Below are 22,396 nucleotides of genomic sequence, written 5' to 3'. Positions count from 1 at the left end.
TTTAGGATGAAATTGCTGTGCTCAGGAAGATACTGAGTGTCCTTAAAACAGTTGTCACCCCAGTTCATTTCCTTAAACGACAAAGGATCCAGAGCACTAAAAAGCTGCACGTCACCGTGCCAGCAATTGAGAAGAATGTAATGGGCAAAAACAAAGACAGTCACTGCTCTCATGAACCTCACAGCCTGGAATGTTAGATCGGTATTCATCAAATGCCCCCAGGTCAGTGAGAATTACAGCTATGGTGAGGGAGACGGAGAAACACGTGTCCCTGTGATGACACAGGAGAGTGCACGATGGCTTCATCAGAGAGATCCTGGAAGGCATCCCTGAGGGAGTGATGATTGAGATCAGTCTGTAGGGTGAGGGGAGAACATTCCAGGCAGCTGTCCCTATGATGGGAGGGTTCGGGAGGATAGACAGTATGACTGGAGTAGAAGGAGCGAGGGGAACGTGGTACAAGATCTGGCTGGATAAGAGGTGTCAGACCTTTCAGGAGCTTGTAGTCCAGGTAAAGGATTAAGCCATCATCTCAGAAGCTGTGGGATGTCATCCCTTCCAGAATGCAAAGAGAGACGGTATCTACAATAGGCTCTGAGCTAACATGGAAAAGAGGAGCAGCAAAGCCCGTGTTTGTACCTTTTTCTAGACAAATTGTAGCCAAAAGCTATTCGGCCCAAACAGGAGAATGAGTAAACTTTCTAATTCTGGGTGTCCCCAAAGAGGATATCACATACCCGAAAGGCCAGCTTGCCTCTGCCTGACTGCTTCTGCTCTTCACCAAGAACCTGTGGTCCTGGAAGGTCATTCCTTCTCCACTCTATTTTGCAGTGGACTGTTGTGAAAGAAGACGCAGTCCTTGTTCCCATCCAAAGATGCTTCTGTGCAGACACATTCATTTCTTTGCATCTCACCAAGGATCTTCCCTTCCTGGGGGCCATCTGTGACTGTTGTCATTTGACTAAGCAAGGCTCCCAGGGAATAATCACGCCTTGGCATCAGCTTAATGCCACTGTCGTTACTGCACTTGTAACCGGTGGGGTCTTTGTTCTCAGATGAAGCTTTCTTAGTCATAGAGCACACCGAGTCTTCTCTTTTTTTTTTAAATTAATTTTTATTGGAGTATAGTTGCTTTACAATACTGTGTTAGTTTCTACTGCACAGCAAAATGGATCAGCTATACATATACATATATCCCCTCTTTTTTGGATTTCCTTCCCATTTAGGTTACCACAGTGCATTAAGTAGAGTTCCCTGTGCTCTACAGTAGATTCTCATTAGATATCTATTTTACATATAGTATCAATAGGGTATATGTATCAATCCCAATCTCCCAATTCCTCCTACCACGCCCCTTTCCCCCTTGGTATCCATGCAAGAGATATTACTGAGTCATCTCTTGCTGCCAATCACACACTTGAAGGAAGAGCTGGATGTGTTTTCAAGAGGGAGGACTTCTCTGAAATCAGCTCAGACGAATGTGCATGTGGCCGGCTTCAGCTTCCTTCAGAGAGAAGGAAGCTGAAACTGACCCCTGGCAATCTTTTCCAACACCAGCACCCCCTCTGGTTGTAGAAGGAAGCCAGGATTCTTTTATCTCCTGTCTCCCTCGACTTCTTCGCTTGCATTGTTATCCTAGGGTTTTCTCGCTCCTCAAAGGACCTGGTCACTATTTTGTGTAAAATAAGTTTTAAAATACAGAATTCAGCTGAGCAAAACAGAGACGAAAGTTTCATTTAAGATTTGATTTTATAGCTAATATTTATTCATGAGTTTTGGCAGTGACCTTTTCAGCACCTTTTTAAGATACACTTCTTAGAGGAATTTTCACATTTTATTAAACTCATTATTCAGTAGACTTCACAGAAGACTTAAAATGAAAAATGGAACTGTAACAAGATTTTTCGTGCAAATTGCAAGAGGCTCTCCTCTGTTTAAATTTCAGAACGCGTACACCTACATGATGGGCGCGTGTGTGATTGTCTTCCGGTTTTTCTCTATCTGCGGGAAGCATGTAAGTACATTGTGAAGATGCTGTCATAGGTCATGTGTACACTGAAGAAAGGAGTGATGACTAACTGACTTTAGCTGCCCTTCTGGGTCTCCAGGGCTGGAGTTAACAAATTCCTAGACATCAAAAGTCAAAATGAGCAAATAATCAAATGAGTCGGTAGCTTAATTGTCTTGTGAGTCGTTTCCTGACATTTGTGTTATTTTAGTTATTCTAATTTTCTGAGTGAACTGAATCATCAACTAGAGATAAAATGTCAGGCACAAAAGCAAAGACTAATGGTCTTTCTTAATGCTTCTTTATTTTTATTGTTTTTATTTTTAATAAAGTTAAATAATTTTATTTTAAAGAATCTTTAACAAATATTCATGATCCTATGATTCCAGATTTATTGATGTTCTTTGTTAATGTTCAATACATTCCACATATATTTTTCATTTTTTACAGCACTGTTTTCTTTTTTGTTACTAACTTTATTTCATGTAGGGTCCATATATCCACATAATCCGTATGGTAAATATTTGATGGTTATTTGGTATTTTACCATCGTTTAGTTTTGTTTTTATGATCGTCTGTTTGTGGAAGAATCCTGGGTCTGCTTGCTATTGGCCAAAAATGCACAGCCTGTATAATAAAGAGTTAGGGAGGAAGAGAAGAGAAAAATAGAAGGCTTAAAATATTGTGGTGGAACTTTTATTAATTTGGCTAAAGAGGCTGAAGTTTGAAATATGAGCAGAATTTCTTTAGGTCTAATGGTATTTAATAAAATTCAAATTTAATACCAGATAGGAAGCAACTTTCAAGTGATATCCTTGAGAATCACTTTTGTGCCAGACTGCTTAACTGTTACTTACTTCCCGGGTTCACCGTGGCTTGATGAGATGAATGTTCCCTCCCTCCTTCTCTTTCCGCATCCCCGCCCCCCACCCTCACCTCCATACAGGTGACACTAAAGATGCTCCTGCTGACAGTGGTCGTCAGCATGTATAAGAGCTTCTTTATCATAGTGGGGATGTTCCTGCTGCTGCTGTGCTATGCTTTTGCTGGAGTCGTCTTATTTGGTACTGTGAAATATGGGGAGAACATTAACAGGTTGGTATATATTTATCTTTCTTTCCTTTTTTTTTTTTGAGGTACGCGGCCTCTCACTGTTGTGGCCTCTCCCGTTGCGGAGCACAGGCTCCGGACGCACAGGCTCAGCGGCCATGGCTCACGGGCCTAGCCGCTCCGCGGCATGTGGGATCTTCCCGGACCGGGGCACAAACCCGCGTCCCCTGCATCGGCAGGTGGACTCTCAACCACTGCGCCACCAGGGAAGCCCTATTTATCTTTCTATTCAAATATTAAGCAAATGTTTTTAGTAATGAAATCATGGATAGAGATCTGCATGTGTTTTAGACAAAGATGGGGAGGGGGAAGCAATCATTTGGAAATTAAAACAAAATAAAATGGCCAAATTTTAAATGACATTTTTCTCATTGAAACTATGCATGCTTACTGTTAGAAAATTAGAAAATTCAGAAAAGAAAACAGGGGCTCCCCTGGTGGCGCAGTGGTTGAGAGTCCGCCTGCCGATGCAGGGGACACGGGTTCGTGCCCCGGTCCGGGAAGATACCACATGCTGCGGAGCGGCTGGGCCCGTGAGCCATGGCCGCTGAGCCTGCGCGTCCGGAGCCTGTGCTCCGCAACAGGAGAGGCCACAGCAGTGAGAGACCCGCGTACCGCAAAAAAAAAAAAAAAAAAAAAAGGAAACAAAAAGAATCCGTAATTCCACCACCATGCAGGAATAACCACTTCTAATACCCTGGTGAATTCCAGCAATTCTTTTATCCACATACTGCCAGAAATGATACATTATTTTTTCAATTAAACAATTTTGAGATGGCTTTGTTTTTTTTAAGCAAAACATGGGAAGTTAGGACCCCCAAATTGTTATATGTGGAAAGCATTTTTCAAAGATTGTCTTAAATTTTGTGGAACCATTTCTGAGTGTTTTTTTTTTAAGTCCTTACACAGAAAATTAAATACAAATGTGTCTTGTTGCAGAGATCACTTATTTGATATATGGTGGCCCCATCTTTTATAGCATAATCCACATAAAAGAAGGAATCACTTCTAATTGTCAACGCTTGCTTTCTCAGTCATTCAAGATGAATGGCAATAAACTGCTGGCACCATGCTAGGGTTGGACTACTGAGATAGCTATACTTGGAGGCAAGTATAAATAAGAAACAAATAAAAGGGTGTAACCTTTGGAAATGGTAACTTAGCAATCACATTTGCTCTAAAATCCACGTGTTTTGGTGGTGACAGCCCTTACGTGACAAACCATATTACTCACATTCTGGTTTTTTTTCCTTAAATTAGGCATGCAAACTTTTCTTCAGCTGGCAAAGCTATTACCGTACTGTTTCGAATTGTCACAGGAGAAGATTGGAACAAGATTATGCATGACTGCATGGTAAACGTCCCCTCATCGCTCGCGATGCCTTCACTTAGAAGCAGATAAAACTCTTTGGTGATACAATATAGGCAGCACCATCCTTGTAGCATCTAGACTGTGTACAAAACACATATCCTAGCCCTTTAGTCCGTAAAATTGCATTCTTTTACATTACAATACATGGACATACAGGAAAAATTTCCAGTGAACCCAAGTCGAGCTATTGTAGTTCCATTCAACAAATTTGCATTATGTGAGCGTTGTTCTTTCCCTCCCATCTTTGACATTTTGGCAGTCAAGTACAAACAGGAGAGTTCCACTTCTTTGACTTAATTCAACAGATATTCACTGAGCCCCTGGTTTGTACTGGCCCCTGTACTACGTGCCCGGTCTTCAGCGATTCCAAGGCATTCTCAAGGAGTTTATGTCAGGGGCTCTGAGCAATACTCTCCCTCAGCTGTCCTCACTTCTAGAGCCTAATTCTTCATCATCCTTCAGGTCTCAGTTTAAAGCTCAGTTCCCTCAGGAATCCTGCCCAGCGCTAAGGCTGCTGGTTCTGGGTCCGCCCAGTGTTCTGTATTTCTCGTTTGTAGTGTGTAGCACAACTGCAGTGAGTTATCGGTTTGATTGGTTTATTTCAGCTCCCTCTCACCCTCCGGACCAACTGTTAAAAGAAATTTCTGCAAAGATGGCAGTTCAGTGGCCACCACCTATGCGTGGTTATTGAGCACCTGAAATGTGACTAGTGCAACTGAGGAACCACATTTTCAACTGTATTTAATTGTATTGAATGTTAATGAACATACATTTGGATTTAGATAGCCACGTGGAGTTAGCCGCTACCATGTTGGACTGCAGGGTTCTAGACTGTCAGCTTCATGGCAGAGGGAAGGGGTCTGGGTCCTGCTCACCAGCCTGTCCCCAACACTGGGCATAAACCTAGCACATAGGAAGAGCTCAGGAAATTTATGCATGAATGAGTGGGGACAGAATTCACCAAATCAAAAATAATACAAGGCAGAATTAAATAAATTCTAGATAAAAACAAGCAGAATGCCATGGAAATGCAGAAGAAAGAGCTAGTCTCTCTGGCTGAAAGAAACCAGGAGGTTTCTCAGAGGTGTTGGAGTTTTACTGGGCCAGTGAAGAATGGGGAGGCTAAAAAAAAAAAAAAAAAAAAAAAAAAAAAAGAATGGGGAGGCTTTTGATAACCTGAATCTTGTGCCATTTAATGATATTCCATAACGATGCTCTAAGAACGAGAATTACTGGCTTTTCCTTACACAACTTGAATGTGAATTTGCTGTGTATGCAGATCTTCCTAAATCTCAACCCATTACTTAAGTCAGAGTTTTTTTTTAAACACCTTTTTCTCTGACTTTCTGCGTTTTGCATCACAGTGACTACTTACTCTTTGGGGCTAGTGGAGGTGGCACAAAGAGTATCTCTTGAAGGAAGGGAGTTCGTGTTCATTGTGCTTCTAAAATGGCAATGAACTTGGGATCCTACAAGACCAAAAGCATAGTATAAATGAAATATTCTTTTTGATTTTTGCCACAGATGAGGTACCCAATGTATGGGCCTTTGAAAGATCACTTTGAAGTTACTTATATTTTATATCGTTAGGAATATGTTCACAACTACAGTCAGTTAACGGAAATTTGTAATCTTCTCTTCTCTCACCCTGTCCCCCCCTTCCCCGCCACGGGCCCACAGGTCCAGCCCCCCTTTTGTACTCCAGATGAATTTACATACTGGGCAACAGACTGTGGGAATTACGCTGGGGCACTTATGTATTTCTGTTCATTTTATGTCATCATTGCCTACATCATGCTAAATCTGCTTGTAGGTAAGTGATGTTCATTGAATTATTTTTCAATCTCTTTAAACTCAGGTTATTAGATAATTATGTACAATTTCCAAGTAATTATCCTGGATTGCTTGGGGTGGGTGTTTTATGGCATTAATTATAAATTGTTGCCCCTCGGTCCAGAAGCTGAAAAGACCTTTGAAAGGCATGTAAATGACAGCTGATTGCAATTTCAAGAGTTGTTCTATTTATTATGATCATTCATTTCAAAAGCTCTTCTCATGGATTCAGTTGGACAAATACCAGGGAAGGCTACCTTTCCAGCCTTGAAATATCACATTTATATTTTCAAAAGATATACACTGTCCCCCCAGATGTGGGACCATCCAGAACTCAACTTGACCTTTAAAAGCTGCCCTGGAACTCAACTAAGAATTGAAGCCAGCTGGCACAAGCATCTTAGACACAGGATGCGTGTTTTGGAAAGGTGGAAGCTGGATAAATAGCTCAGTCCAAGTGTAAAACATGCCAACTTGGAAACCATACTAAAAGCCCTTTAATAATTTGGCTTATAATGTAGGTGATAAAATTCATTATTTATAATAGATGTACTTTTTCTGAAAAATGACAGATTAGCATAATTGTCTAACATCCCCATTTTTTTTTTTTTTTAGCCATAATTGTGGAGAATTTCTCCTTGTTTTATTCCACTGAGGAGGACCAGCTTTTAAGTTACAACGATCTTCGCCACTTTCAAATCATATGGAACATGGTGGATGATAAAAGAGAGGTATTGTCTCATAACTCACCCCTACCCCAACTGCCGTACTGCAGACATTTCAGTGGTTTTGTTGTTTTCAGTGGACATGTATTGATTTCCATTTGGAAAGGCCACACACCTGCCACACAAAACTTAAACCAATTAACAATTGGTTAACAATTTCCATTTGGAAAGGCCATTGCTGAATTGCAGAAAGCTGTCATTGACAATTTAGAAGAATGTACAAGGAAGGGAGAGGGACAGAATAGTTCCCCATCGTGTCCTTTCCAACCACAAACGTCCTCTCCTTCAGATATTCAGGAGGTTGGCAAGGAAAGGAAACCAAGGGAGCTCTGAAGAGACCAGCTGGGGCTCAGGGCAGGGAGGGGGGTGAAGTTCAGATCACCAAAGCGACAGTATAATACAGATTCATGATCACCTCAGCTCTCACACAGCAATTCTGATTAGAAGTGCAAAGGAGTTATTTAAGTGGTTTCTGAAAGTTATCATTTTGGACTTATTATTTGAATGTTTTCATCATACATCTTACCCAAGATTGCCTAGAGTTAGGCAGAGCAGCAGATGCTTCCCCCTCCCCCTTGCCCCCCTCACCCTTCTCCTAGCAAAGCTTCAGGCGCAGTTCCAGGCACCAGGGATGTGACAGTGAACGAGGTGGCAAGGTCCCCGTGCTCACAGAGCCTGTGTTCCATTGTGGGCAAACAATAATGATTGTAATAATTATTACCATTTCAAGAAGTTATAAGCACTTTGAAGAAGGTGGTGGCACGGGACAGAGTGGTTGGAGATGGGGGGCAGATGCTTTAGCGGGGTGGTCTTGAAGGCCTGGCTGAGGACGTGTTATTTGACGTAACACCTGACAAATGAGGAAAGTTCAGCCATGGGCAGACCTGGGGGAAGATCTGAAAAGAGTTTCTGGAAGATACGACTGTAGACACAGACACCAGGGAGCCAGGGGCAGAGCAAACGGGGTCCTGGACCAGAGCTGGGGTCTGCACTGCCATGCAGGACTTTCTCCAGCCCCTGGGCTTGCTCCCTCTCTCCTTAGCGGCCCCCAGGCACTGGCCTGGGGGGGGGGGGTTCTTCCGAGACAGTGACCTGCGTGTGCAGGTGTCTGGCCCTGTCTCTGTCTCACCTGGATCCACTTAGGTCTCTGTAACTGCCACTGCAAGGAACCTGCTTTCCATTGACACACACAGAAGGCGACACCACCACTCACACGTGTAGACATTCGTAACGGACAGGAATTCACGGGCTACCAACATCCCTGCCTCTCACCCAACTCCTTAACTCAAAGTCACAGCCAGGCTGGCACCGTAGGTTTTGTTGCCCTGAACGGAGTGACATGTGTTAGGTCCTCGGAATCTGCATCTGCTCCGACCAGCGAGAGGGCAGATCTGGGAGCCCCGTCCTGCTGGATGTAATTGTCCTAACAACAGAGAAGCCCCGGAAAGGAGTGGTCTTTCCCTAGAAGGGTAGCTCTGAGCCCATGGTCAGAAGTCCCCAGCATCTGGACTAAGTGAAGGATCATACACACATGTCCGCCCCATTTTTTCCGCTCCCACTTGGCACGTGTGTTAGAGAAACAGGTGAACACGGCTGAGGCAGTGCAGGGGGCAACAGGAAGAAGAGGGAGTGTAGAAGCTGTGCCCCGGGGAGGCCGAGGGTCCCCTCTGCCTCTTCCTTGACCCCGCGTAGCGGCGGGACGCCCTCTAGAACCAGAGATGCTCCAGCAGCAACTCCACGGGCTGGGCTCTTAATCCCTGACTCCCCTGGGTGCACAGAGCCCCCCGGCCTCTGGGAGGCCAGAGGCTTCCTTGTGCCGGTGCCGATTATGTTAGCTTTTGAGAGCTAGATGTGGGCTTCTTTGCTGTGCAAACAGAAGCCCAAGCGAATCATTGTGGTCTGTTTCCGAGTGACTGTGCTCTGTCACCAGGGGGTGATCCCGACTTTCCGCGTGAAGTTCCTGCTGCGGCTTCTGCGGGGGAGGCTGGAGGTGGACCTGGACAAGGACAAGCTTCTGTTCAAGCACATGTGCTACGAGATGGAGAGGCTGCACAACGGCGGTGATGTCACCTTCCATGATGTGCTCAGGTACCGCGGTTCACAGCCCTGCGTCTGTGCTGCACAGGGAGAGGAGCCGGGCCGCCCCTCATTCCGCAGGAAGGAAGCGGTCCAGGAGAGCTGGGCACCTGCTCTGTTCCTCAGGCCCCTGTGGTCAAGTGCAAGCTACAGCCCCCGACCTTCTCACTCACGGGTCCGGCCACAGTCGGCCTGGCCCACCCGGGGACGGTTGCCCCTGGTTGGTTGGCAAACCCCATTTTCCAGCCATTTCATGAGAACCCAGACGGGACAAAGGGGGACACAGAGGCTTCTGTATTATTCACTAGGATTGCTCTAGCAAAATACCATACACTGAGCAGTTTAAACAGCAAGTTTAGTCTCCCGGCTCTGGAGGCTGGAAGTGAATTCAAGATGTCAGCAGGCTGGGTTCCCTCTGAGGCTGTGAGGGGGGATCTGATCCAGGTCTCACCCAGCTGCTGGTGGCTCGCTGGCCATTGTTGGTGTTTCTTGGCTTGTGGAAGCATCACCCTCATCTCTGCTTCATCTTCACAAGGCGTGCTCCCTCTGTGTGTGTGTCTGTGTCCGTGTTCAGATGTCCCCTTTTATAAGGACTCCAGTCATAATGGATTAAGGACCCAACCTACTCCAGCATGACCTCATCCTAACTAACTACATCTGCAATGACCTATTTCCAAATAAGATCACACTTCAAAGTACTGGAGGTTAGGACTCCAACATAGCTTTTGTTGAGGGGAAAACAATGCAACCCATAAGAGCTTCTTAAACGGGAGTCCATGGATAGAATTCAGAGGTCCGTGGTCTTGGAAAGGGAAACAATTACATCTTTATTTTCACTAATCACTCACTGAAATGCAGCATTTTCTTCAATGATATATCTGTATCTTTGTCACCAGTAGAAATCACAGACATTTTCACACGCATTACTGTGTGTCTGATATCTTAAAATATCCGTTATGCTCACCAGTTCTGAGTTACAGTAGTCATTTGACCTCAGCTAGATGTTATTATTTAATGTAATAATACAGAAGCACTTACGTTACTACGTCATCACCTTTTCAAAGAAAATAATTTGAGAACTGTATTTCGATATAACCGGTTTCCTTTGTAATGCAGATTTTTTAATGTATTTAAAACCTTGTTCTAAGAAATGTCCCATCAGCTGCACTGCCAAAGGATCCATGCCCCAGAAAAAGTCAAGAACCCTCCTCTGCCACCAGTAACTATTTTCATCATGTTGCATATACCTGGCAAGTTAAAATGTTGGGTACTGTGTCACAAATTTCAGGAGCATTCAGGCGCACAGAAATACGTTGTGACTGGAATTTGAAAAAAGACCAGAACAGAGGAAAGATCTGGGAGAAGTTCTCTCAAGTTATCGATTTTACCTCCCTCTCTTCACTTCTTCCTAGGGGAAAGCTAAAAGGCAGGAAAAGATGAGGCAGAAAACACCGATGAACAGCAAAGGATGCCATCTCTCTCAGAATGTCACTCCGTCTTCCCTCCTAGTGACAAATATTTTTAGGCTGAAAGTCAGGTGCATAGACATATCACTGTCCCTAATAATTAACACACAGCCTCTTTGGATCACATTGGTGTGTCTGATGACGTGGACCCAGGCGAAGTTGATGGTGGCATCCTTTGCCCCTCCCTATTCCTCTAGCCCTGGATATGATGACAACTGTTCAACGATGAGATTCTTGATGAGGCAGAGGAGAGGAAGAGCAAACGTGCTTTCTTCGCCCACGGTGGGAAGAACCTTAGCAAACAAGAGTAGGTCATCGTACCAGGGCTGCACCTGCACGGGGAGGGCCCCTCCGGCGCCTCCAGGCTGTGATCTGGACTATGGAGAGGGCTCTGAGCTCGAAGCTCGGGGTAGGCAGAGGCTGAGCAATAACCTGGGTACCGCGGCTGCACCAGGTAGCACCAGAAGGCGCTGTGCCTTTGGCTCTGAGCCCCTCAGCCTGGACGGATGAGGTGCCTTATTGCCCAGGGGCCCCAGTGCAGCACGTCAGCTGTGTTGCTTTCATTTGCCACTGCCTGGGCCTATTGTATCGAGGGCCAAATGGGAGTGAACGTTCCACCCTGGCTTTGCACCCATCTAACATGAATGAGGAAGATGTAGGGGGCAAATGAGTTAAATTGAGAGGGAAATGGCGGGGGGATTGGATGCATGACCCACAGCCAAGCCTCCTGACCATCACCAATTGGATCTGAATGTGAAGACAGTATAGAAAGAGCAGCCTTCCTTCTACAGGGAAAGTTCCAGAGTCTTAAGCAGCTGATAATATAGGTCAGGGCCTAACCTGGACATTTTGTTTCACAAACGCTTACAGTGTTGCAAGTACCTTGCGAATACTAGCGAACTTCGTCACATAGTAAGGTAGGTCTCATGACTCTCCCCATGTGACAGATGAGGGTGGAGAGACAGAGAGGTGACATAACCAGCCCAAGCCCTCCAGCTGGTCAGGGCTGGCGTCCAGATGTTACATTGGTTGGATGGAGTGATGTTCTCTCTGGATTCTGAGAGTCTAGACCCCAGGTACCTCAGAGCTCATCACTGCATGTTTCCCCCCCACCAGCATGCTTTCCTACCGGTCGGTTGACATCCGGAAGAGTTTGCAGCTGGAGGAGCTGCTCGCAAGGGAGCAGCTGGAGTACACCATCGAGGAGGAGGTGGCCAAGCAGACCATCCGCATGTGGCTGAAGAAGTGCTTAAAGCGCATCAGAGCCGTGAGTGAGCTGGACCCGTCAGGCTTTACTCCCTCCTCCCAAAGGAGGGTCAAACGGAAAGAGCTCCTTCAGCACCTACACTGGAGCCTTCTGTGATCACCTTATGAGCCCATAGCCACGTCACCTTTATCCACTTAACGATGATTCAAACCTGAATTCTGGTCCACCTTCAGCCATACCCTCTTGAGCAGAGTCCATAAGAAATTTCCATTGAATCACATTTTTATAACTTAGCATGAACGTTGAAAAAGCAGTTTATGGATATTAAAATATTTATGATCTCCATTTATGAAATATGAGTGTTCACAATGCCAGAAATCTCTACATACTGAACGGCAACTGAATTTACAAAACTACTTTTAAATTACTCCTAAAAATACCAACATATTGTTCACAATGTTGTTTGATCTTTAATTAAAGACCGCCTCTCCCCAGAGTTTATGATCTGCTTCCTGAACTATAAGCTTTAAGACTCTCTAACTCATAAATCCATGAACATACACTGTATTGATATAGGCTGTGTTTACAGTGGGCACTTCCATTAGGTTATTACTTTTATGAGTGGTTTTGACCTATGCTTCACACACACGGGAAGAAAATCAAACTAACCACTAAACATTTATCCATAACAGATTTTTTTTTTATCCTGTTTCTCAGAACACCACCAACTTCGAAACATATCTATCGGAGGAGAAAAGGTCCCCAGAGCAAGGAGCCCGTCCAACCTCTAATAGCAAGGCAGCTGCAGCAGCTGGGCCACCATAGCCCTGCTAGGTCAGGGATCACGTCTGCCCCCCCACAGGCCCTAACAGGGCACGGGCAGTGCCCACTCACCCCAGACCGTCCAGGCCTCAGTGTGCGCCAAGACAGGTTGGCCCGCTGCTGCATTGGCCTGCTCCAACCAGAGCCAAGACAAGAGTGAAGCAAGGGTTTCACTCATCCACCCAAGTCTCCTGCCTCTTCCAATTTAGAGGAAAGGAGCGATCCACATTGGCTTAGCACAGTGTAAGATAAGAAGGGAAAAAAATGGAAACTCACATTAATGATCTAAAATTTCTGTTATATTGTATAGCACGGGGAACTGTACTCAGTATTATGTAATAACCTATAAAGGAAAAGAATCTGAAAACGAATATATCTATATGTATAACTGAATCGCTGTGCTGTACACCTGAAACTTAGCATTGCAAATCAACTATACTTCGATTAAAAAAAAATGTTTTCAGAGAAGGAAAAAAACTCTATTTAAAGTAAAACACAAGGTAGTATCAGTGAGCATAACTATTCCAATTGTTATGCAAATTAAAACAGGATGGGAAGACAATTCCTAAGTCTCCAAGTCCTCCTTTAAAGCAATCTGATGCTCCTCAGGGAAATCAGTTAAGAACCTTTACTTGGAAGCTCTTAAGAGGTCACCAGGCATTCAGGTCCTTTGAAGAAGAGAGAAGAAAATAAGATTTGAGCGGTGCGGGCAGGGGGATGCTGGGCTGAAATTCTGGTCCCTGAAAGAACAATCCTATTTCCATAGAAACAGCAGCAGTCCTGCAGCATCATCCACAGCCTGAGAGAGAGCCAACAGCAGGAGCTGAGCCGGTTTCTGAACCCACCCAGTATTGAGACCACGCAGCCCAGCGAGGACCTGAACGCCAACAGTCAGGATAACAACATGCAACCCGAGGTACAGTCCGGGCGGGAGGCGTCCGTCACCTGAGGGTGTTCGCAAAACATGAATCGATGCCCGTTCACGTAGTCATTTTAAACAAGTGACACTATCTCTAATAGGAAGTTAAGTTGGAAAAAAAAAACTGGAACACGATCCAGTTGATGTTTGTGTCTTTGTCATCCCTGAATCAGTGGAGGTTATCTCAAAAGATTCTGATTTGTATAGATACAAAAAACAGTGGGAATGCTCTGAACTTAATAATCCTGTTGGATTTTTGTCTGAAGAGTTAACATCACATGACTTAGGAGAACATGACTTGCCTGAAGCTCTGTCCTAAGTGTTTTCTCCTCCTCACCAAGTCACAGAAACTTGCAGTAAAATGAGCAAAAATGCTTGCAGTTGGCCTTCCACCTCCTTAAATAGTCAGGCTCACTGAGGATTTGTCCTTCTTTAGCTGGGCATCAGAAGAGCATATGGAATTTGGGGAGTCTCAGCTGGAGGACCTTCTGTGTACTAGGGCCCGGCATAGCTTCATTTCCAGACTGTATCTGCACGTCCATAAAAAAAAAGCACAGAGTCACCAGCGTCCTGGAGAGCTTGTGTGTGAGAAGCAACTGGCGGGAGGCCCAGCCTTTGTGAGGCTTAGTTATGAATCGGCTGGAGCTGGTCTCGGATCTGGGTGTGTGGTGACATAGTCGGGGCAGGTGACAGACACTGAAGCCTGGGGCTCCGTGGCCCAGCAGGACACTCCAAGGGGCCCTCTTGTTCTACAGCCTAGTTTTGGGTGGATTCATGTCATTGGCTCCCCAGCCAGTAGGAATCACGTGCCACTGACTACTTGTGCAGGGACGGTCAACACAGCAGGGACGTGGGGCTTCTACAATGGCCCTGCCACCTGTCTGCCCTGAGGATGGCTGGCAGTGGTCACGTGTGGTGCCGGGGTAAGAGCAAGACAGCTGATCTCGGGTGACCTTGGCCTGCAGCGGCTTGAAGCAGGATTTCGGTTCCCCGGAGACTGAAGTCAGGCTGCGGCGGTGTGAGCGCTGAATCCCAGCCACTAGACCACCAGTGACAAGGCCTTGGCCCGTCAGTTGTGTCAAAATGAATGGCCACAAAGAGAAAAAAAGTAGTGAAACAAGTAAAGTGTTTCTTAGGAGGAAAAAGAATACGCGTGGCTAGACACACGGGCGGGCTCAGAGGGAGAGTCGCACCCTCCTGGTAGTTTGAATCACTTATATGCGGCATTTCTTCCAGCTTCCTTTGGCCAATCATCTTACTTTGCCTGGTTCTGAGCCTGTATTTGGCGTATCTCAGGGTCCTCCCCTGTGTGCGCACGCATCTCTTAGCCAAGATGGATTCTAGCGAAGAGGCCTATGGGTAGGTTGACATCACCTACCATGGGGTGGCGCCCCCCTCCCTTTTTGACCTCTGAGGAACCTTTAGTAACCTTTCTGCGTGTGTGTAGTCGGGAAGGTCTCCTTGACCTCGAGGATGAGGAATATGTGGTCTCTTATCTGGGCAGGGCTCAGCTTCTCCTCTTCATCTTGGGCTCTGTCCACGGGGGATGCACTCCAGCTGTTCAGCCTGGGGCCCATCTATCTCCTGCCTCACAGCCAGCGAGACAGGGGAGGTGATGGCAACAGAGCTCTCTGGTTTTAGGTCAAAAAGCCCGAGGGGCCGCTGAAGAGAGGTGAGAACTACGGTGCTGATAAGGAAAGGGATGCGGATGGTGAATGCACGGAGATCTGAGCATTTCTCTTTGGCTTCAGTGTTAATTGGTTTAAGTTTTGTTCTCTTCCGGGGCCCATCCTAGAGCTTTGTCCGCTGAGAACTCTTCTGGAGGCTCTGGGTTGGCAAGCATGTACTGTCCCCAAACCAGGCAGTCCCACTGTTCCCCCCACCCTGGTACGTGGCGGTGCCCCGTGGCAGGTGGCAGGTGTGTGGCCTTGGGAGTGGAGGAGTCTGGGAGGGATGCCCAAGAAAAAGCACTACCTGCAGGGTCGGGCCTGCTTTCCTCACCCTGTGCAGTGGTGACTCTTTCACTTTCCCTGACTCTTTTTACCCATTTTCATTCTTCCTGTCCCCACTGTTGACACTATGGGTCCGTGTTGTCTTCGCCACTTAGTTTCCTGCGGGGCTTTCTTCCTTCCTTAAAATGAAATGAGGGTCCAGGCCAGTGCACAGAGGAGGAGAGCACAGCACGAGGAATAACCGCCTGATTCTCCCGCCCGCACCCCTGCAGACGAGCAGCCGGCAGCGGCTTCTGAGCCCCACGCTGTCGGACCGGGGAGCCAGTCGGCAGGACGCAGCCGAGGCCGGGAAGCCGCAGAGGAAGTTCGGCCAGTGGCGCCTGCCCTCGGGTATGTATGGCAAGTCCTTTCTCGAGCAAGTGGGGCATTTTCAGGGCATCCGTGCTCTTTGTGTGTTTGGGGTCTTGAACTTCAAAATTCAGGTCTGCCTCTAAAGTTGTATTTATAGACAGTAAACAATGAAAAAGGTATTTCCCTCATCAAAAACATTTCCCTCAAAATAACTTCTCTGAACAGAACAGTCAGCTAATAGACAGGGGAGCACCTATTAACAAAGATATTATAACCACGATCTAGAAAGTGATGGCGATTACCACCAGGGACTTCTGGTGCACATTCCAGGCATTCCCAAACATAGGCAACATTCATTTAATCTAAGAGGGAGTAGGTGGATACATGTCACTCAGAAATGACACAGGTTTCTCAAAGAAGGAACAACAAAACTTATTTAGTGTAATCTCATCTGTTATAGTACCTACTGTACGCCAATCACTGTTGTGAGGGCCTTACACACGTTCCCTCCTTTAAGCCTCACGGTCCTATTATTTTCCACATTTTATTGATTCAGTGAGAGCATTTTCTTCTAGAGGGACATGGGGGTCTGGAAAGCCAGGATAATCCCATTCAGGCCATGCAGAGGTGGCAGGAGAGCAATGATCTGCCCGGCCCAGGGTTTTCTCTGTAGAGAAGTGAGCCCGCGGGAAAGCGGGGGCTTCCTAGGCTCTAGAATTGTGTCCCTTCCTCAGCCCGATTCAAGTGAGGAGACAGAGACTGTTGCAAAGTCTTCCGTAGCACATCTGTCCCGCAAAGCAGAAGACAGTTCGCCTTACCCTTGTCCAGTGCCACTTAACACCAGGGAGGGAAATCTCTTTTTTCCTACCCCGGAGGCTATTATGCAGGGATCAGAGAGAACCGGACTTCCTTCCACCTGGTAAAGGAAAGCCGGGAGTGAGAGGAAACAAGATTGAGTAAGTGCTGGGGCCAGGCCATGAACAACCCCAAATTACAGGCTGAGTGGTTTCAACTTCATCCTGTAAGCAGTCAGAAACCAGGAGAGATTTCTGAGCAAGACGTGACATTTGGAATCCTGCTGAGGAAGGCTCACATGGCAGCAGTGTAGACAGTGGGCTGTCTGTGGCAGAGCCCCAAGGCAGGGTTACGAGCCAGAGGATGGTGCAATAGTGTGGGCGAGAGGCGATGAGGACACGGGTGAAGGCGGTGGTCCACACCATGGAGGGACGGACAGGAGAGACGACCTAGGGGAGATGCACAGTCCTTGGTATTCACTTAAAAGGATGAAAGAAAGGATGCTGTCAAGAGTGGCTTCCAAGGCCCATAGGTGGCCCCAGTGCCAGCAATGGTGGTAATTAAAGGGACATGGTATTGGGGACGCCCTGAGTTTGAAGAGGCACTGGGCAGGAATAAGAGCATTTGAAGATGGGGTACCAATGATGTACCCCCCAATGTCATGCTATGCATTTTCTTTTTTTTCTTTTTTCCCTTTCATTTTTGTGTAAAAGTTGTATGCATTTAAGGTGTACAATGTGATGTTTTGATAAACGTTCACATTGTGAAATGATTATTACAGTAGAGCTAATTAACATATGTGTCACCTCACAAAGCTACCATTTGTGTGTGTGTGTGTGGTGAGTACACTTAAAATCTAGTCTTTCAGCAAATTTCAAGTATACAATACAGAATTATTAACTATATTCATCATGCTGGACATTAGATTGGCAGAACTCATTCATCCTACACAACTGAAACTCCGTACCCCTCGACCAACACCTCCCCATTTCCCCCACCTGCCCACCCATAGTAGCCATCATTCTACTACTTCTATGAATTTGACTTTTTTAGATTCTACATGTAACTGAGAGCATACAGGATTTGCCTTCCTCTGTCTGACTGATTTCACTTAGCATAATGCCGTCCAGGTCCATCCATGTTGTTGCAAATGGCAGGATTTCCTTCTGTTTTAAGGCTAATATTCCATTGGATACACACACGCTTTCCTTATCCATTCATCTGTCGATGGACACAGGTTGTTTCCATATCTTGGCTATGGTGAATAATACTGCCATGAACATAGGGGCACACGTATCTCTTCAAGATAGTGATCTTGTCTCCTTCACATGTGCACCCTCCTCAAGTGGAGTGCTGGACTACATGGCGGTTCTGCTCTGCATTTTCTTAGGTCATCTCATTTAATCTATTTTAATTCTCACAACAGTCCAGTGAGGAAACTTGTAATCTCTTCATTTTGCACTTGAGGAAACTTGGGTTCAGAGGCATGAACTTGATGTTGGTTACATCTACAGGTCACAGAAGTGGGACCCCAAACCATGACTGATAGACTCCCAAAGCCATGAGTGTGTCAACAAAGTCTTCATACAAGCTGCTTTATCCAGGCACATGGATTGGAAAAATGAATGCTGCCCTTAGCGTATTTTAAATCTGTCCAGGAATCATGCCTTTTCCTCTGATGCTACACTTCTGTTTTTACAAAAAAAAAAAATGTTATTTACCCACATCTTTCCTCCCTTACCTTCTCCAAACCTCTTCCTCTCCCCTCACTGTCTATTACACTATCCCTTCTTTTCCTTTGTTGTTTCTTTATATTAATATGTATATAGTAATGAACACCGACACATTTCCATGACACTTTATTTGCCCAAACTGGAACTTTTAGTGATTTTTTTTTTAGTTTTTGTAGTTATCTCAAATTGCAAGCAACAGGGCTTCCCTGGTAGCGCAGTGGTTGGGAGTCCGCCTGCCAACGCGGGGGACACGGGTTCGTGCCCCGGTCCAGGAAGATCCCACATGCCGCGTAGTGGCTGGGCCCGTGAGCCATGGCCACTGAGCCTGCGCGTCCAGAGCCTGTGCTCCACAACGGGAGAGGCCACAACGGTGAGAGGCCCGCGTACCGCAAAAAAAACAACAACAAAAAACCCCACAAAATTGCAAGCAACATATTTTTTTCAAATGGTGTTACTAGTCCATGAACATAATTTTAAAGTCCACTATGAATATAAAGAACCAAGTATTTGAAAGGTTTCATACGTGACATCTATGGGTAGGACTTGCTCCTGGAAAGTATGACTGACAGGACCATCGGGGGTTTCAGGAATGGCTAGCAACGGGGGGAAGCCACACCAGGCTGCTCACGGGACTCTTGTTGATTCCACAGCACCAAAACCAATAAGCCACTCGGTGTCTTCGGTCAACTTACGGTTTGGAGGGCGGACCACAATGAAATCTGTCGTGTGCAAGATGAACCCCATGACAGACACAGCTTCCTGTGGTTCCGAGGTTAAGAAGTGGTGGACTCGGCAGCTGACAGTGGAGAGCGACGAAAGCGGAGATGACCTTCTGGACATTTAGATGGAAGCCAGTGAAGATGCAAGTCCACTGGTGAAAACTGACTTCTGATATGTTCTTTTATTGTCCAGTGAGCAATCCATAATTGATGTATAATTTAAGTCCAACTTGTAACAAGATTTTTTAAACTGATTTCTGTCCTGCCATAGGAAGGCATAAAACTGGGTCTGTCAAAGCTGTGTGTGTGACGGGTTATTATCATGCATTCAAGAGAATCTGCAAAATGGCAGTTTCGTAATATTAGCAACTATACCAACTATACCAGATGCAGATCATTCAAAATTTCCTATATTCCACCTCTGTAAACTAAGGTATATTCACGTATGCTCTGACGCATTATTTTCACCCCCTGAGAGAGTGCTTAGCCCAAAGTGGCTGATGTTTATGGTGCAGGAGCTGTATCTTTAGTTCACATTTTTCCCACTTCCTCTAGAAATACCTCTCTTGGGAGAATTCATTATTTATGATTGATCTGAAAATGTCAACACTGAGCTCATGCTAAAATGAGTAGTTTTACAAATTAGATTCTGAATTTTAAAAAGTATACTCTTTTTCTCATGTTATTTTAAAAAACATGCACAAGCTATTAGACATCAGAACAAGTCAATGTCTGTCCCCTTGGCCTGTTCCCAAGAGAACTGCGTGTGCAGCTACCAAGCAAAGAAATGGGCCCAAAGAGCTGACTGGTTTAAAACAAACCTGTACATGGATCACTTGGGGGTACACAGTTACTTAAAGATGTTGAGTTTCTTAAAAAGCCTTTTAATAATAGAGTTTAGCAAAAAAAAAGTAAAACTACATGATTCAGCTCATTTTAAAAATCTTTGCATGTGTGATGTTACCCTTGGCTTCATCTCTTACCCAAGGGAGGTCTGTTTTGCCATAAATCAGCAAAGAAATTGAGTCGCCCCCAACACACTATTGCAGTGTTCAATTCAAAATGATGCCCTTGCTACCAGACTCTCCTATAGAAATAATGGTACTCTCCAAAATCTCACTCCCAGCTCACAATTTCTTTATCTCACAGCTCAATTGTATATGTTTCACACATCAGCTGTCCATGTCCTCTGGATGCAACAGTGGTTCTTTTATGCTGGGTCAACCATGTAGAAGTGCATTTGGGCCTTTAACTACACAATTCTTGATTGGAGATTTGCTGTTTAGATTACTTCTTATTTATTTATTTATTCATTTATTTATTTTTGGCTACCTTGGGTCTTTGTTGCTGCGTGCGGGCTTTCTCTAGTTGCGGCGAGCGTGGGCTACTCTTTGTTGCGGTGCTCAGGCTTCTCATTGTGGTGGCTTCTCTTGTTGTGGAGCACAGGCTCTAGGCGTGCAGGCTTCAGTAGTTGTGGCACGCGGGGTCAGTAGTTGTGGCTCATGGGCTCTAGAGCACAGGCTCAGTAGTTGTGCCGCACGGGCTTAGCTGCTCTTCAGCATGTGGGATCTTCCTGGGCCAGGGCTCGAACCCGTGTCCCCTGCATTGGCAGGCGGATTCTTAACCACTGCGCCACCAGGGAAGTTCCTAGATTACTTCTTTTAATACAGTGTTGATCTCAGAATCCTTTGACCACCACCCTACTCCCCCAGTTGCTTTATGATCTATTTCTGTCTATTTAACATTCTTAACTAGCCAAATATCACATTCCTTCTGTATAATAAATGTGACATTGTGGTGACAGTCCACATAGTGTTTATATGATTAATTGTGACAATAAGATAATGGGCAATTAAAGTCAGTACAGCCGAAAGGATTTTATTTCGTTTTATGTTCATTTAGAGTTTACTTTTTGTACATAAGAAAATAAAATAAATATTGGATTTGTAAAAGAATTTACTTCGAGTTGATGATCATTTCTAAACCCTTTTCACATGTGTGTTTGGGGGGTAGGAGACGGCTTGGTGGAGGGGCCACTAAGGAGCTGGCATTTTGCAAACTCTGTATTTGAATATTCCGTCGATAATTAGTTGGCAAAAGCTCTGTCCCTGCTATTCATTTCAGCTCAGTTCCTAAGCCAGAAGGTTCCTTTCACGTTAGTGCTCATAAGGCTGAGTGAATACTCTGTACCTTCCAAACTCACAAAAGGATCTTTGGCAGCCAGGGCATGGGTCTGTACTAGTGCTGCATGAAAACGAGACGTTTTTCCTCTTGGCTCATTACACTTGAGTAATACAGCTTCATTCTCACAAAACGGCTGAGCCCTTTCTAAAACGTCTGTAATTGATGTTCAGCAGAACATCATTGTTGTTCATTCTGCAGTGAAGCAAGGGGCAGAATAGCAATGCACTTAAAGCCACAGCACCCTACATTTGCAATGAAGCGAAACAACCAGACGACTCCTGTGGGACTTAACGCCACTCTTTTCCTGAAGCCAGTAGAGCAGACGGCAAGCCCAGAAGATACATGCCTTCACCCCCTTTTAGATTTTGCATCAACTTATAAACAGGCTGGTTATACAGATGGGAAAACGTCAGCCACAATGTCCCCTTGTCCTTAGGGAGGCCAGACACTGATACTAATCCTGTCATCATGCCACCCACTGCCTTTAATTAAGGGATGCTTTGGGTTCCGAAGGCATCAGAAAGCGTAAGGGATAGAATACTTGACGCAGAGACCCCCGGGGAACAGACCACACACGCGTTGCACGTAAGGCGATTCAAGGGGACTCAAAGGGAACAGGGATGGAGAGAATGGCCAGACTGAGGCTATTCACTCTATTCTCAGTGGCGGTTCAAGAGCCACAGCCATCAGCGGGGACTGGCCGTTTGTGCCCTGCCTGTGCTGAATCAGATCGAGCACATAGAAGAGATACTGGGCTTGTAAACCTTCAGCAAAAGCAGTTTCTGGGCCAGCTGAATGATGTGTTTGCCTGTTTCTTTGTAGAAAGTGGCATATACCACAGACATGTGGTTTCCAGTGGCACTCTTTCTCAAAGTCCTTCAGAGGATCCCAAAATATTAAGCAGGCAAAAGCAAGGCAGCCCTAGTTGAAATTTGGGTGAAGATGAGAAAGAACCCCACCTACATGGCCTGTCTCTCGCCTCTTATGGACTGAATTGTGTCCCCCCCCCCACAAAAAAAGATGTGTTGGAATCCTAACTCGTAGCCCCTGTGGATGTGACCTTATTTAGGAATAGGGTCTTTGCAGATGTGATGAGTTAAGTTATGGTGAGGTCATACCAGAGT

The 22,396-nt window shown here is 45.6% G+C and overlaps 1 protein-coding gene across 5 annotated transcripts in view; it reads left to right on the top strand.

The window, feature by feature from the left end:
- The window catches only part of NALCN (sodium leak channel, non-selective), a 293,846-nt gene extending 272,291 nt beyond the window's left edge, over positions 1-21,555 (top strand). For all 5 annotated transcript variants that reach the window (XM_079902779.1, XM_079902778.1, XM_079902780.1 and 2 more), the window contains 10 exons: positions 1,946-2,014; positions 2,955-3,103; positions 4,379-4,472; positions 6,171-6,303; positions 6,939-7,054; positions 8,979-9,136; positions 11,707-11,857; positions 13,386-13,535; positions 15,763-15,880; positions 19,020-21,555. In XM_079902779.1, coding sequence (XP_079758905.1) covers positions 1,946-2,014; positions 2,955-3,103; positions 4,379-4,472; positions 6,171-6,303; positions 6,939-7,054; positions 8,979-9,136; positions 11,707-11,857; positions 13,386-13,535; positions 15,763-15,880; positions 19,020-19,213 — 1,332 coding nt within the window. In that variant the 3' untranslated portion in view covers positions 19,214-21,555. The remainder of the gene's footprint in view (positions 1-1,945; positions 2,015-2,954; positions 3,104-4,378; positions 4,473-6,170; positions 6,304-6,938; positions 7,055-8,978; positions 9,137-11,706; positions 11,858-13,385; positions 13,536-15,762; positions 15,881-19,019) is intronic.
- The last annotated feature ends 841 nt before the right edge of the window (positions 21,556-22,396 follow it).

Source organism: Stenella coeruleoalba, assembly GCF_951394435.1.
Source record: "Stenella coeruleoalba genome assembly, chromosome: 18".
In the NCBI taxonomy this organism is placed as follows: domain Eukaryota; kingdom Metazoa; phylum Chordata; class Mammalia; order Artiodactyla; family Delphinidae; genus Stenella; species Stenella coeruleoalba.
This window is presented reverse-complemented; position numbering and strand designations above follow the sequence as displayed.